General features: G+C 38.4%; 1 protein-coding gene across 2 annotated transcripts in view; it reads right to left on the bottom strand.

Moving 5' to 3' along the window:
- The window catches only part of cpne2 (copine II), a 47,917-nt gene that overhangs the window by 15,912 nt on the left and 17,945 nt on the right, over window positions 1–14,060 (bottom strand). For both annotated transcript variants that reach the window (XM_042412514.1, XM_042412515.1), the window contains exons 10-13: window positions 12,253–12,312; window positions 2,368–2,501; window positions 1,438–1,492; window positions 973–1,024 (exon numbers count right to left, since the gene is read on the bottom strand). In XM_042412514.1, coding sequence (XP_042268448.1) covers window positions 973–1,024; window positions 1,438–1,492; window positions 2,368–2,501; window positions 12,253–12,312 — 301 coding nt within the window. The remainder of the gene's footprint in view (window positions 1–972; window positions 1,025–1,437; window positions 1,493–2,367; window positions 2,502–12,252; window positions 12,313–14,060) is intronic.

The raw sequence follows: 14,060 nt of genomic DNA, 5'->3' as shown, positions 1-14,060 counted from the left end.
GTGTGCACTGGTGGTTATACAGCCAATTTAGACAAATGTCCTAGAAAGTAGAACGCATAAGTGAAGTGTGAAGGTGTTATTTACTCAGACTCAGCAAGACACTCACAGACTAGTGGAGATGGCTGATGGCATGTCTGGATTTTATTTTGTGTCTTCAATTTATAAGAATTGCAGCTGCAATTCTTATAAACTGAAGACTCCAGTTTTAGTGCAATGATGATGAATTAGTTCTGTCCCTGTAGTGCCCTATTTATTTCCACAAAGTCACAATGACACTGCAGCCTACTATCCAACTGTTTTATGAAGAATTATTATACTGTCCTACTACTTCAATTCTATACTTCAATTCTGTTTCAGTCTCAAGCTGTGCTCCCAACACTAGTGTAGTCCTATTTTAATAAGGGCCAGTATTCTCTTTTTACATGCAATATGATTGTAGACAAATAACAAAGCTTTACATTTTCATAGGAAAAGAAACAGCTTAGTAACCATCTGTATTTGTTCATGCAGCTTGCTGGCAGAAAATGTAGGTCCAAGCCACAACAACCTGATGAACAACCTATAATAGCTGATGCTATTATAAATGGAACAGAGCTGTAAACAGAAAACAAGGTGTTGAGAGTAGTTAAAAGTTCAGCTGGTTCTGCTGAATGGTCAACTCAAGTTTGTTTGTATAAATGTCACCAAATTTAAGTGTTTATCAAAAATGTTTGTTAATGTTATGTGCTTTATGTTAAATGTCAAATATCAGCACATAAATTATCAGTAATAATCAGATTTTTAACAGTCTTAATCACTTTCAGTATCTATCGTAATCAAGTATCAGTCAGGTTCTACAGATTAGTCCAAAAAAAAAAAAAAAAGAGACAAAAAATAGAGCCATGATACAAAAATGTAAAACTATGAATATTTTCAGTGGATGCAGCAGGGTCATCGATGATGTCTGTAACTACTACACACACAGTAACTTACCTGAACAGAAGGGGTTTGTGGGGTCAAAGTTGATGGCAAATTCATGTGACACCTGATGAGACAAGAAACACAGATGTTAAGTTAGCGCTCATCCTTCACTATACTGTAAATATCGTAGCGAGATACTGTCCATTTCTCCCACTCTTTCCCCCTCCCATCCTCTCTCTCTGTGTACTGTGTACTGCTCTCTCTCCTTTGTCCTTTTCATCAGCTCAGTGCCATGGCAACACAGATGGGTTGACAGTTGCGTAATCATGTGAATATGCATGTATAATTCTTACAGTTTTGTGTGTGTGTGTGTGTGTAAAATGCATGTATAATACAGGCTCGCTTTAACTGTAAGTTTGCATATGACCCCCCCCTCTGTCACACACACACACACACACACACGTATCACACGTATCTATATCTAGCACACACACAACAACAACAGCAACAACAACAACAACAAACACACACATATACCTTCCAGTCTGGTGGGAGTTGGGCTCCAAATCCCAGTGCAGGAAACATTTTGTCACTGAGGGGGAAACCATGACAACAGATTGGAACGTTAGTTAAACCTTTTTTTTTCATCCAAATTCAACAAGCTAGATTTAGACAACAGTGGAAATCCTGTTACCTTTTTCACAAAGAAACACATTCAAAGACGTTAACAGGGAAACGAGCTGGTAGAGAACTGAAGCAATCTGGTAAAATGGCTTCTCACAAAGATAGACACACTTTTTTTTCTGAGGGGAACAATATACAGAAATTCTGAGGTTTTGTCTCTTTGACCTACAGTGATTTTCATGACACCTTCAAAGTAATTGCTGAGAGAGATGAATTATCTTCAATACGGCATATAGATCTATTTCATGCAGTCCATTGTGTCATTATTGGTGATTTCAGTATGTTTATAATGTCACTAACTCAGGTTTCTACTCTGAATATCTTAATTTTATCATTCAAGCTGTGAAAATAAATGGTTGTGTGTGTTGTGTGTGTTAATGTCAGGGCTGAAGTGCTGTATATCGGTTCTTGAGTAGATGATGGGATATAAGGAATATTAGGAAACTGATAAACTGGTTCAATTCATTTTGCAAAGCCCACAATGACGTACATGGAATTGACAGATGGGAAACCATTTCTTTGTCACTGTTAACTTTGTAAAAATCAAGTAATGAAATATTTGAGCTGTCACTTTGTTTGTGGAGACACATTGAGACCAATAGATCATTGTCTTTCTCTCTTGTCACAGGTCGATTTTATGCTATCAGCCTTTCAGTGGGTCAAAAGGTAAATGTGATCTTAGCCCTTGGAAAAAGATCACAATCAACCTTGCTTATCTCTTAATATTGTATGTAACTGATTCAAAACAATGCAACAACCAAGAAGGCTGCATTAGATACTCACGTATCATAGTCCTGTATGATTTGTCCCACAGCTAAAATGGCAGCGAGATACTCATTGCTGCCCAGCGGGTTAATGTAATGGAGAGAGGACGGTTCTCGAGGGTTCCCATTGGATGCTGTAAAGTCTATACCAACCTATAGAAATACAGAGAAGTGATTGATTAGAGGTAATCTTGAGAACCTGCACTGTTTTCAATACTCAGACTGTACCGATACTGTGACTGTTGTATGTTGTTATCTGTTTTCCTTTGACCTTCCACTACAAAGCAGAGTCAAAATCTGAAAATCTGAAATAATGGAACGACAGGTCAATGTAGGCAACAGCAGGAAAACAGCATGAAATGCCAAAAAACAGGATTAATTGAATCTGTTTTGACATGAAATAAAAATGTAACAGGAGGAGCTCAGTCTTTGTGTTTTTATTGTTTTCCCTTTGGGCAACAGTTTACTGTGATAGGAACAAGAAGGCAGAAGAATTCATCTGGCAACTACAGTAGCTGTTTGAAAAAACACAAGCTGTGAGTTTTAATATGTTATTCAATTAAACTCTACTGTATCTTATCTACAATAGATGTGGAATGTGGCAAAAATGTTGCACATGCTGCTCCCATTAATGCTTCAATAGCTTAGCTGGAGCCACTAGTGACTTGGTTTGTTTCTCTATTAAAAGTGTAGTAATCAAAATTATGTAAAACTGCACTACTACAACTACTGCCTTACTGTTTGTTAACTTTTGAGAATGTGAAAAACTGAAACTGAGTTGTGAGCAGTGCTTTGTCCAGAAAAAGCTGGGCTCTGCAAAGCTTCATGGGCCTGTTGTGTAAGATTTACTGGCATCACATCACAGGACAGTCAGCATGTTACTGTAGGCCATTTGCTTCAAACGGTTGCTTCATACTGGTTACATGGTCTCATTTTCAAAAAGAACACCTTGATAACTCAGAAGTCACTGAAAACATGAAACCTCTATTGATGCAGTCAGCTCATGGTTCAGTATGAAAAACAATACTTTATTTTTTTCCTGATTATTCCTGATTTATTCCTGCCATTCAGTGGCATTATACAAAGTGAAGTGAGGGAAAGAAAGAGAAGCTAGAGATTAAGTTTTGAAAACAGTGTCTGAGCTGGGACATCATCAACAGTCAAGAGCTTAGAAAGACCTGATGGGCTCCCACTTTGCACCACTCAAGTACCTTATTTGAGAGCCAACTGGCATTATTTAGTTGATATTGTGATGAATTTTTCAGCTCCAGGATGCATGCCTTGGCTTTTTTGTATCACAAAATATTGTGCCACAATATATCGTCATAGCCTTTTGTATCTGCAATTTTGACATTTAACTAGATAAAAAAATACACATGGTCTACTGGATCTACTAAGCATGTTTTCTGATTCATCAAACATGTTTAAAATGTAATTTCAAAACTTTAAGGGTCACCAAGCAAGGAATCAATCTTTTTCTTAATTCTTGGACATATAAGATTTTCATCTGAGGACAGATACAAAAATACTGTAGTGCAGTCGTGTCTAAAAAAGAAATAATGGCCCTGAACCCACATAGAGGGATATTTATAACACCGATGACCACAGGGTGACACTGCGTTGACATGCTGTATATATGGATGTGAACACACACACACACCCACACACACACGCATACACACACACACGCTCACACACAGCCTAACATAATATGAGATTAAGAGTGACAAGCTTTTCCTCAGGCAGTGAATAGCGGTTTGTGCGCTGACAAGAACCCGACCCAGAAACTCCGCCTCCCTCCTATCAGTGTAAAGATGGTCTAAACCATTTCTCTCTTTGTTTGGCGGTACAAGGAATGCTATAAAACAACAATGTTCTGGTTCAATAAAGACAACAACCGAGGAAAGAGAAACAGAGAAGTGGGAAGAGAGAGCAAAGGTGGTAGATGTGAGTAAAAGAGAGGAAATTGGGCAAATGAGATAAAGTTTTGGGGGGAGAGAGAGGGAGCATAAGGAGCAGCAGGAGTGACGGACAGAGAGATGCAGGGTGACAGAATTAGGGTGCTGCTGTGCATTTTGTACATGTGCGTTAGTCCTGGAATGACATATGTGATAAAAGAGGACCCAGATAGCACATTACTCTCGGTTCAGGGCGCCAAGTGATCAAATTATCTTAGAAACCCAATGGAACACTGAGTGGGGATTTAACATAATATAAAATGATAATAGTTCTTTGTTATTGTGTTGCCTGTTTGGCTTGAGAACATGCTTTGATACTGGTGGCTCAGTCTTTCTCCATCTTTGAACTGCATCTCTATCCTTTTGCCAAGGGAGCTTCACATGTATACATGTTTGCTGTGTACCATCCCTACCGAACACAGAAATTCATTAATTCCTTCTTCATGCTTGGTAACACCAGTATTTGTAACAGCAAAATTTCGGGCTGAAATAATTTCATTTCAGTGGAATCACTTCAATCAATGGATTCACTCATAGAGGTAAAGTGACTTCTTGCTGTGCTTTTCCGTTCAACTTTGGCATCTTGGACACAGAGATCCAAAAAAGGGAGATTGAGATGAGATATCATATTAGCTGTGTCACCATCACCATCCAATTTTATACAAGCCTACTTTTGCCAAATGAGAAGCAACACAGATAGAGCTTTTTTCTTCATATCCAGGTTGCCACTAACAAAACTAATCACAAGCAATGGTGGCCTCTGCACATAAGTCATCAATATGTCACCAAACATCCAGAGCCACCTATTTCATGAGTGTGTGCAAATGACCCTCTCTGTGCCAGTCTCTCGTGTCAGTCAACCCCAAAACAACCCCAGAAGTCTTTCTTCCTTCCAATCAACATGTGTAGCTGTGACTATGTTCGCAACTCAAGCTCCTCCTCCACCAAGCGACAGGTTATGTTGATATTTAATTTTCTCCAGTTGTTCATATTTTCCCCCTCTAGGAAATGAATCTGAAAATTCTGACAGTAACACACAGGATCATCCCCAAACTATTAAGGTATGTTTCCAGTGCCCTCTCCAGTGACAGACATTATCACTTTGATGGCCGTGAACTTGGCGGCAGTGGGAAATGACACCATTCTGTTTCCAACCAATTCTTCGCCCAGAGCTATTAGTAATTGCTAACACACAAGCAGACTAAACACAACACGACAATCACACAGTTTCAATAAGCAAGTGCACAGAATATAAATGAACGGGGGGCGACAGCGCAGCATCTCATTACTGTATATTTCATAGTCGCGATGTGGCAGAAAGCGTCTGTGACTGCAATAAATTACAGGGATTCCACTACAGCCAAATTACTGTCAAATAATTGACGTGCTGACATTAACATTGGAGTTTTCTCAGCCCTGCCTTGTCAAGTATCAGCCAATTCTCACGCCAGGACTTCTCAGACTCATTTGCAGTTAAACAGTCAGAGAGATGGATGGAAGGCTGGTTGGATGGATGAGTGTGTAAAAGTCTGTGTGAACATCTTCTGGAGTCATTCTCTGCCTCAGTCTGAGTTGTTTCCAGTGACAACCGGGAGCTGCTGTCCACTGCGAGGTTTGTCCTGTGGTGGTTCTGTTTTTGGTCAATATTTGTTCCTGTGTGTTTTCATGCAACACGTAACAATAAGTGCATGCTTCCACTAAAAAAAACAACAAAAAAAAAACATTAAAAATCCCAATACTCCCCAAGTGTGCATCGGTGGGTGACTCATTGTTGCTGTATGGATAAGCCATATACTGTGATATGAGGTAACGTATACCAGTGATCATTTTGATTGAGGATGCCTACTGTCTTCAATAATATATCATACATTTTGAACTTTAAAAAAGACCATGCATTTCCCTGCTTTTATATTATATAATATGTATATTTGATCATATTTAGTAAGACATTTCCCTGTTTATCTGATATGCTTTAATTTGTTGTGGATACTGTGCTGTTTTTTCATTGGTGTTAAGTTACTGTCAATGACACTCAACACTTTCTGCACAGATGTTACATTACAAGCCTTCTGGTAGGTCAAAGTGAATAAGCCCTCCCTCATCTGGTATGATTTTAATGTGAAACATCTGTAGGAAGAGTCTCATTGACAGTAACTGAACACTGATCAAAAAAACAGAATTCAGACAGTTTTACTTCCCTAAATATTACTGTAGAGCCGCTGGCCCATGTAAAGCACAGACCATGTTGCTAGCCACAGGAAAACTTTAAAGGGGATGTTGAAAAAGTAGGTCAGGTGGCAGGAGTAAATGCAAAAAAGGTGGCAGTCTTACCTTTCCTCCCTCACTTTGACAGTGCCTTGTAACTCACTGCTTTGATTACCTAACGATGCACACTTGATTTAACACATGATCTGCCCTAACATCAGAAAACACACTAAAAACATACATCACAGCAAGACTGAAGCCCTTCAATAAACATAACTGTGAAAGACAAATAACTCAACTGAAACTTGTATTTTGTTATTTGTGTAACATGAATGATAAATTAACTGATTAACAGAAACATTGGACTGAAATGAGCAACCTTTTCACCATCACATTAGTGTTATTTCAACTGCAACGTAACATCAGATACTGTCAGGGTGTGGGAATTAATAACTGTATCATGATGTAATATTTTGCCTGTCGCATGGCCTCACTTCGCTGAATAACATGATAATGTCCTGAGATCTGTTTTGACAATGACATATAATATCTGAACGGCATTGTAGACTACAGTATAGAGCAGGGGGAAACTGGGGAGAAAAGCTGACTGATATTATCTGTTTGAATATTTTGAGCTGTGAAGATGCTTGTCTGTGCTCTCATTCATGAGAAGTTTGTTTTCTCCATGAATCCACAGGAACACAAGTACAACGTTTGTGATTTTTAATTATCACCTGAAGCACGGGGTGAGTTAAAGCGCTGGTGACCTACTATATTTCATGTTGTTGTTCTCTTCCCTTTGGCACTGATGGATTTGACAGTTTATACAGCAGATACTCTCTGACACTACCATAAGCAGCTCATACCTCAGGAAGTGGTCTCTTTCGCTGTGGTGTGATACATATACTGTAGCTTCTGTATACTTTCTACACCTCTTACACTCTTAAGTCTGCTCTCCACTCACTGAAATCCCTTACAACCAGTTATGCTCTACACAGCTCTGAATTATATCAAACATAAAATATGAATAATAGTGTCTTTCAGTTCAAATGAGTCTTTCACAAACAGCCCATCAGCAGTAGCAAGCTGTCTCTTTGTGTTGGAGTGTGTAACAGAGAAATGTTGCTCTCTCCTCCAGCTCCCACAGCCCCGAGGAGAGACTTTCCCTTCCTGGAGATTAGGATTAGAGCCATACTAAGTCTGATTGAACACCGCAGAACAGCTCTTTCTGCATGTGTGTGTGTGTGTCTGTGCGGCTGTGTTTTTGTACATGGCTGCTTCTTCTCTGTGTTTATGTCAAATCTGTGCATATAAGTGGCAGTGTGTATGTGAGAAGGAGATGTCATCAGTGATTGAACGTCTGCGTGAAATTATGTGTGCTTGCGTGTGTCTAAATCAGCCAGCGTGCGTAAGCAGGGAAGGTGGATGTTTGAAGATACTCTATGTGTGTGTGCGCACCTACAGAATATGTGTATATGTGTAAGTACGTGTGATAAAATGTCTGTATGAAGAAGATACTCTGTGTGTGTGTGTGTGTGTGTGTGTGTGTGTGTGTGTGTGTGTGTGTGTGCCAGTAACAGGGTTTGCGAGTTTGCATGTAAATCGGTCGTAGTGTGTAAGTGTGAAAGCAGGAGCGAGAGTGTGGCGAGGATATTATATGTTTGTGCTCACGTGTGTGTATGTAAATGAGTTTGTAAGCAGGAGAGAGGAAGTATCTGTGTTAAGACAGTATTACGTATGCTTGTGTGTGTGCATCACTGAAAGAGCTGCAGGTCTGTGACAAAAGGCGAAAGATTAGGAGTGAGCAGCGAGGATTTAAGAGTTCCCATTCCGCCTTAAATTTGCTCATCTCATCACCACTAAAACTGGCAAATGTTCCTATTGCACTACGATTCTGCTCATTACAAACAAGCAAGGCTCTGGCTAAGAAAATGATTAAAATATTTACACCAGTCTGCCAGTAAATAACTACCAACAGCCATTTGCAAATTCCAAATTTTATGATATTTCTATTTTAACACAGCATGTTGGATGTTGGCAACATCCTGATTGACTAATACTTTAAATATTTCCACAGCTGAGAGCTGCCCTGCACTGTCCGACTTTTCACTGAGGCACTCAACTGTTGGCTGACAGCAGATGGAGAGAGTGTTTATTCACCTCAGTCATCAGAAAGAGAGCAGGCTGGATGTGGAGAGTCCTAATGGTTATAAACTTCAAAGCTCATCACCACCGGACAAGTCGAAACTGCACATTGTGGTTTTAACTGGTCATGAAGAGGAATTACTTACTATTACAGTAAAACTGTTTTATCATTCAATGAATACCCGGATCATCAGAATTTCAGTTTTATTAAGTGGAACCTACATTACAGTATGTAGAGAGTAAGGTTTTATGATTTTATGCCCCATCTAGACAGTTCTTCAGTTGAAATTTGATTTGGTTGCAGTTGACTGTTCACTAAAACAGTTTCCAGCTTTTAAAACCAGAACCCTGTAAAAGACCTCTTAAATATGCACTTGATGGCTACATACATGTTATCATGCTAACAGACTGAGGATGAAGCTGCGTTTCCCATCCTCACTAGCAGATGATCCAGTAGATAGAAAACACAGAGATAAACAAACAGCATTGATCTTGTATTGCAGTGTAGAGCTAGTTAGTCCTTATCATATAAGTATGATAAGGAAAAATAATCAGACTGTCATTTCGTCTAACGTAACCCTGTTTTGCTGGCAAGATTACATACTTGCAAACTATTTTTGCTTTTAATGTTACAAGAGATAAAGCTCATAAGATGACAGCTAACCAATGTATTTGATAAATGTAACATTATCTTGGGTATTGTTGGCTGGGGTTGCTTGAGGAGAAGAATAGAGCATTAATATTTCCAACTCTGATAGCATTCACGACTGGCTTCCTTACAGTGTGGAAATGATACACAATATTGTAAGTCATTTTTTTACATGTAACTTGTAACCCAACAAATATGACTAATGTAATGTAACTACACAAATGTAATGTAGCCAGCTGGTTAATGATAAGTTCCTTGACTTTGTAACACTCAGATACTGTAGGATGGTTTAACCTTTGCAGCTCTTGTTAGAGCAGATACATACACAGTTTATTCATTCCTTACACTTATGCTGTGTGCTTTTGTTTGACCAGCCTCCAAACTCTTTAATTGCTGTGTACCACTTTCCCTGTAACACCATGTACACTGCTTCACATGTGGAGAAATTCAAAGTTTGACTGACCTGCCAGTTGCCCGTTTTTTTTTGTTTTTTTTTGTCATTGTTGTTGTTGTTTACATCACTAACTTAAATAACCAAATGTTAGTCAATTCAAAGAAAAAGAAAAATTAACGTAACGTTCTGTCAATTCAGAACTGAATTTTGTGTTACTGAGTAAATCTATTGTGTATTGAGAATAATAGTGAAGATATATTGATACCATCCTCTTAACTGCCAGAAAAACTACATTCATTCTGCTTTAATGCTCCTTTTTCACTCTCTTGTACACATATTTCTCCCTCACGTATTCATCATGGTGCAAACATTGTCATCAACAGCAGCTAGAGTCACTATAGTAACACAACTATGTCTTTACTTTAAAGCCTCATATCTCACAATACGATAAGGTGAAAATAAAATGCTGGCAGTGAAGGTCGTCATTGTGCGCACGTGTATGTATGTGTATATGTGTGTGTGTGCTCCTTAACAATGCCCTGAATTTCACAGAGGATCCAGCAGCTATCTGCCCCCAGGAGTCGTACAGAATACGTCCTCTGACAATGACAGCACCTCTGCACAACAACACAGGCAAAGTCACCCCTGCACAAGAACTCTCTTGCACCAGAAATAGTCCACATAATCACAGCATTACTTTCTACGAGAACAAGAAGGGTACAGGTGCAATGTGTTTTCCAACAGAGCGTTTAAACAGCTGCCCAGGGCTCCAAGGTCCCAGAGTCTAACATTCATTTTTCCCATAGACAATATTATGTTTTCAGCTGTTTGAGAATGCCACCACTTTACATTTGAATCATCAGTACAAACAATGTGCAATGTGTCTGAAATAATTATTATTCATTCAACAAAAAATCAAAGGTTGAACTAGAAGGTAAAATTAATTGGCAATTATTTTGATAAATAAATTAATCATTTTGAATCATTTTTAAAGAAAAAATGCTAAAAATCTCTGATTCCAGCTTCTTAAATGTGAAGATTTTCTAGTTTCTTAAGTCCTCTATTATGGTAAACTGAATATCTTTGGGTTGTTGTTGGTTGGGGAGAAAAAGCATCCAAAGCTTTGTAAAATGATGGTTTTCACTATTTTTGGTATTTGATAGACCAAACAACTAATCGATTAATCGAGAAAATAATCAACAGATGAATCGATAATGAAAATAATTGTTAGCTGTAGCTCTACTTTACTTTCATGAAATGTTCTAGGAGATTCCTGTGTTTCTGAACACACAGAATACATGTTAATAAGCTTCTCAAAATGAAATCTAATTAATGGTATTAAAGATGCAAAGCAACATGTATTTTTCTTTTAAACAACACCTTGAACTGACAGCACATTCAGCCAAAGTCTGAAAATAGCACATAAGAAAGGTACAGCATACACAGGACTACATTTAAACTATTCTCAGGTTTGATCCCCAAGTATGTAGACACTATTATTACCATCTTTTTGACATCTCATGTCAAAATTACCCATCAGAAAAAAAACTATTTTACTCCAATACATTTTCAGAGAATGAATGCAATGGTTCCTGATACACACTACTACTATACAGTGTGGTGCACAGGTGTCTCATCTAAGAACACACTTTAAGGGAAATACTGCAAAATCAAGCATGTAACAAACTACATTATCTGTACCATGCTACATCTGGAGCCTGGTTCTAGCTCACAAAGCTGGGAAATTGTTGAGAGATAGAGGAAAAAAGGGACACTATGCATGTATAGTTGGCACAGAGAGTGTGTGTTCTCTCATTGTATATGGGCTGCACTGTGAGTGTGTCTTTGCATTTTTCTTAGTGTGCAAGTGGGTTCTGAATTTGTGTACATTTTTTGGTGTTCATTACGGTAAAAGTGAGCCAATCTGAATGGTCCTGAGATTTATCAGCGAGGCAGTTGTATTAAAGCTCTTCTGGACAAAAACACCCCGGATAACACTAATACAGCTCTACGTGTGTGTGTGTGAGATTTGCTATTATAAAACAGGGCTCTCTCACACTCAGTTACACACAAAGGAGTGACGTCACCAGGCACACACAAGAGTTTCTCCTAACGAGAGACTAAAATAGACTCTCTTTCTCTCTTCCTCCCTCTATAAAATACCTTCTCTTTCTATCCTCATATCCTAATCTCACACTCACTTTCTATTTCCACCATTTCAATACATCAATTTATTATATTTCTACTTGCTCTCTCTCTGCCCTCCTGTTTTCACAATTCAAAAAAATTACCAACATTTCAATGTTTCACAACACCCCATTACTCTTCTCTACGCTGCTCATTTTTTCTGTCTCTCAGTACCTTCCCCCTGTCCCTCGTACTCTTCCCTTTCTGTATGTAAATGATTGTGATCCAGCTTTAACCCTGGGAGATGAAAATAGAAATTCTGAATGTTTTCCATCCGCTTTTAGAGAGCAAAGCATGCAGAAACATGTATCTCATTATCGCGTCATGGCAGAAGCAGAAAAACAGGCATGCTAATATCATACTCACGGTAAACATGAGCTGGCATCCTCCCAGTATGTAATCCAGAAAAGTGTAGTCTCTTGTAATCTAGAGACACAAGAGTCACAGGCTACAGTAAGACGACAAGGAAAATAACAATAGCCAGTAAAAGAAGAGGAGAGTATTGACCTATTGAGAAAAGCAGAAGCAGAATGTTACAAACTGAGCTGCTTTAAAAGTATTTTTTCTTCACTAGTTGATAGTCCACTTATTCTAACACCACAGGCTATGCAGTGAACAAACTAACAGCACACTGAAATAATAAACGAATTAGTTCTTTTCATAAGCAGAAGCCTAAAATTTGTTTGTAAAATGACAAAACAACCCATGTTTATTCTGATATAAGGTACCGCCAATGGAGCGCCAATTATTATCTTGTTTGAACACAATTTCGACTCCACTTACAACGAATATTTAGCATGGATTTTTCTGTCATTAGTCTAATCCCTGCTGGCAGCCAACAAATATAATTACTGTATTAGCAGTTTTGCGCATGTGTTTGAATGTGTACGTGTGTGTGTCCATGCACATGTCATGTACAAAAGCTTGTTCATGATTGTGCGCTTGAAAAAAGGAAGAAGGAAAAGAATCAATTATGAAGGCTTGTCATCATCTGCACACAGCTTTAATGTCATTCCAATAGGCATCTGAAGACTCAGTGTTCCAGCTTAATGTGTCCTCTGTGGGGCTCAAAGCTGCCGCACTAATTAGTTATTCAGAGGCAGTTATGACGGCCCAGTAAGAATTGTGTCAGCTGATCAAAACCACAATGGTTTAATCAAATGTTTCATTGAGTGGAGTGTAAGATGGGTCATTATGAGGTGATAAGACGTGAGGAGAAATTTGAAAGATTTGTCTGACAGCTGAGTTAGTTATTTTTGTTTTGTTTGGATTTTAATGGATATAACCTATATTGTATTGATATTTGGAATAATTGGAATTTACCAGGAACAGACAACAAAGATTGTTTTTTAAGTCGCTTGTGTTTAATGTTTTTTTGTTTTGTTTTTTTTTTTAAGTTTTATGGCATTAAGTGATTCTTTTGATATTAACACAATTGAATATCATTTAAATATCAGCCAACTCTGTAGCCCTGTGCAGATTTTCAGCCTTTTCAGCTCATTGTTTTGGTTTTATAGCCAACACACTGTGGAAGGTTCTTCTGTGTGGTTAAGTCTCATGGTTCAAATCAACTCCCCATAGAAAACCATAAGCGGCTGTTTTCTGCAGAGCACGTTCATGTAAGTGTGTGCTACCTGCCCTGCACAAAATGGCAGGGTGTTGAAGTAAACAAATGTCTGGTATCACTTGGCAGGTAAAGCTATTTTTCTCAGGAGTTGGTGGATCAACCAAATCAGAGCTTAAAGGAATGGACTCAAATTTATCAGGTGGCCAGAAGCACAACTCCAGTGGGATGACAGTATTGTTTTGTGGCTTCTGGATGTGTCAGCGGACAAACAGGTCAGCCCAAACTACTTCATAAAATAATACCAAGTGTTTCTGAGGGTTAGTTTTGGAAACTTTTTGCTCTCTAGTGGATGGAAATTACTTAGAGAAGCTTTGAGTTTGAGAGGTGAGGTTTGTTTTCAAAGGATGGATGGCTGCCGTTAGAGCATGACAATATGTATTTCTAAAACAGAAATTAGTTAGCACCTTCCTGAGAGGTCTAATGTTTTTTTTTCCCCTTATGGTCTTTGATTTATATAGAAAATAAAATGGTTATCATGTTGTAATCCTAAAAGTTATATACAGTACAACAAACTGAAAAAAGACTCACTATAATACCTGTGAATTCT

This window comes from Thunnus maccoyii, chromosome 5, assembly GCF_910596095.1.
Source record: "Thunnus maccoyii chromosome 5, fThuMac1.1, whole genome shotgun sequence".
In the NCBI taxonomy this organism is placed as follows: domain Eukaryota; kingdom Metazoa; phylum Chordata; class Actinopteri; order Scombriformes; family Scombridae; genus Thunnus; species Thunnus maccoyii.
Note: the sequence above shows the minus strand (reverse complement) of the source record. Positions and strands in the feature narration are given on the sequence as shown.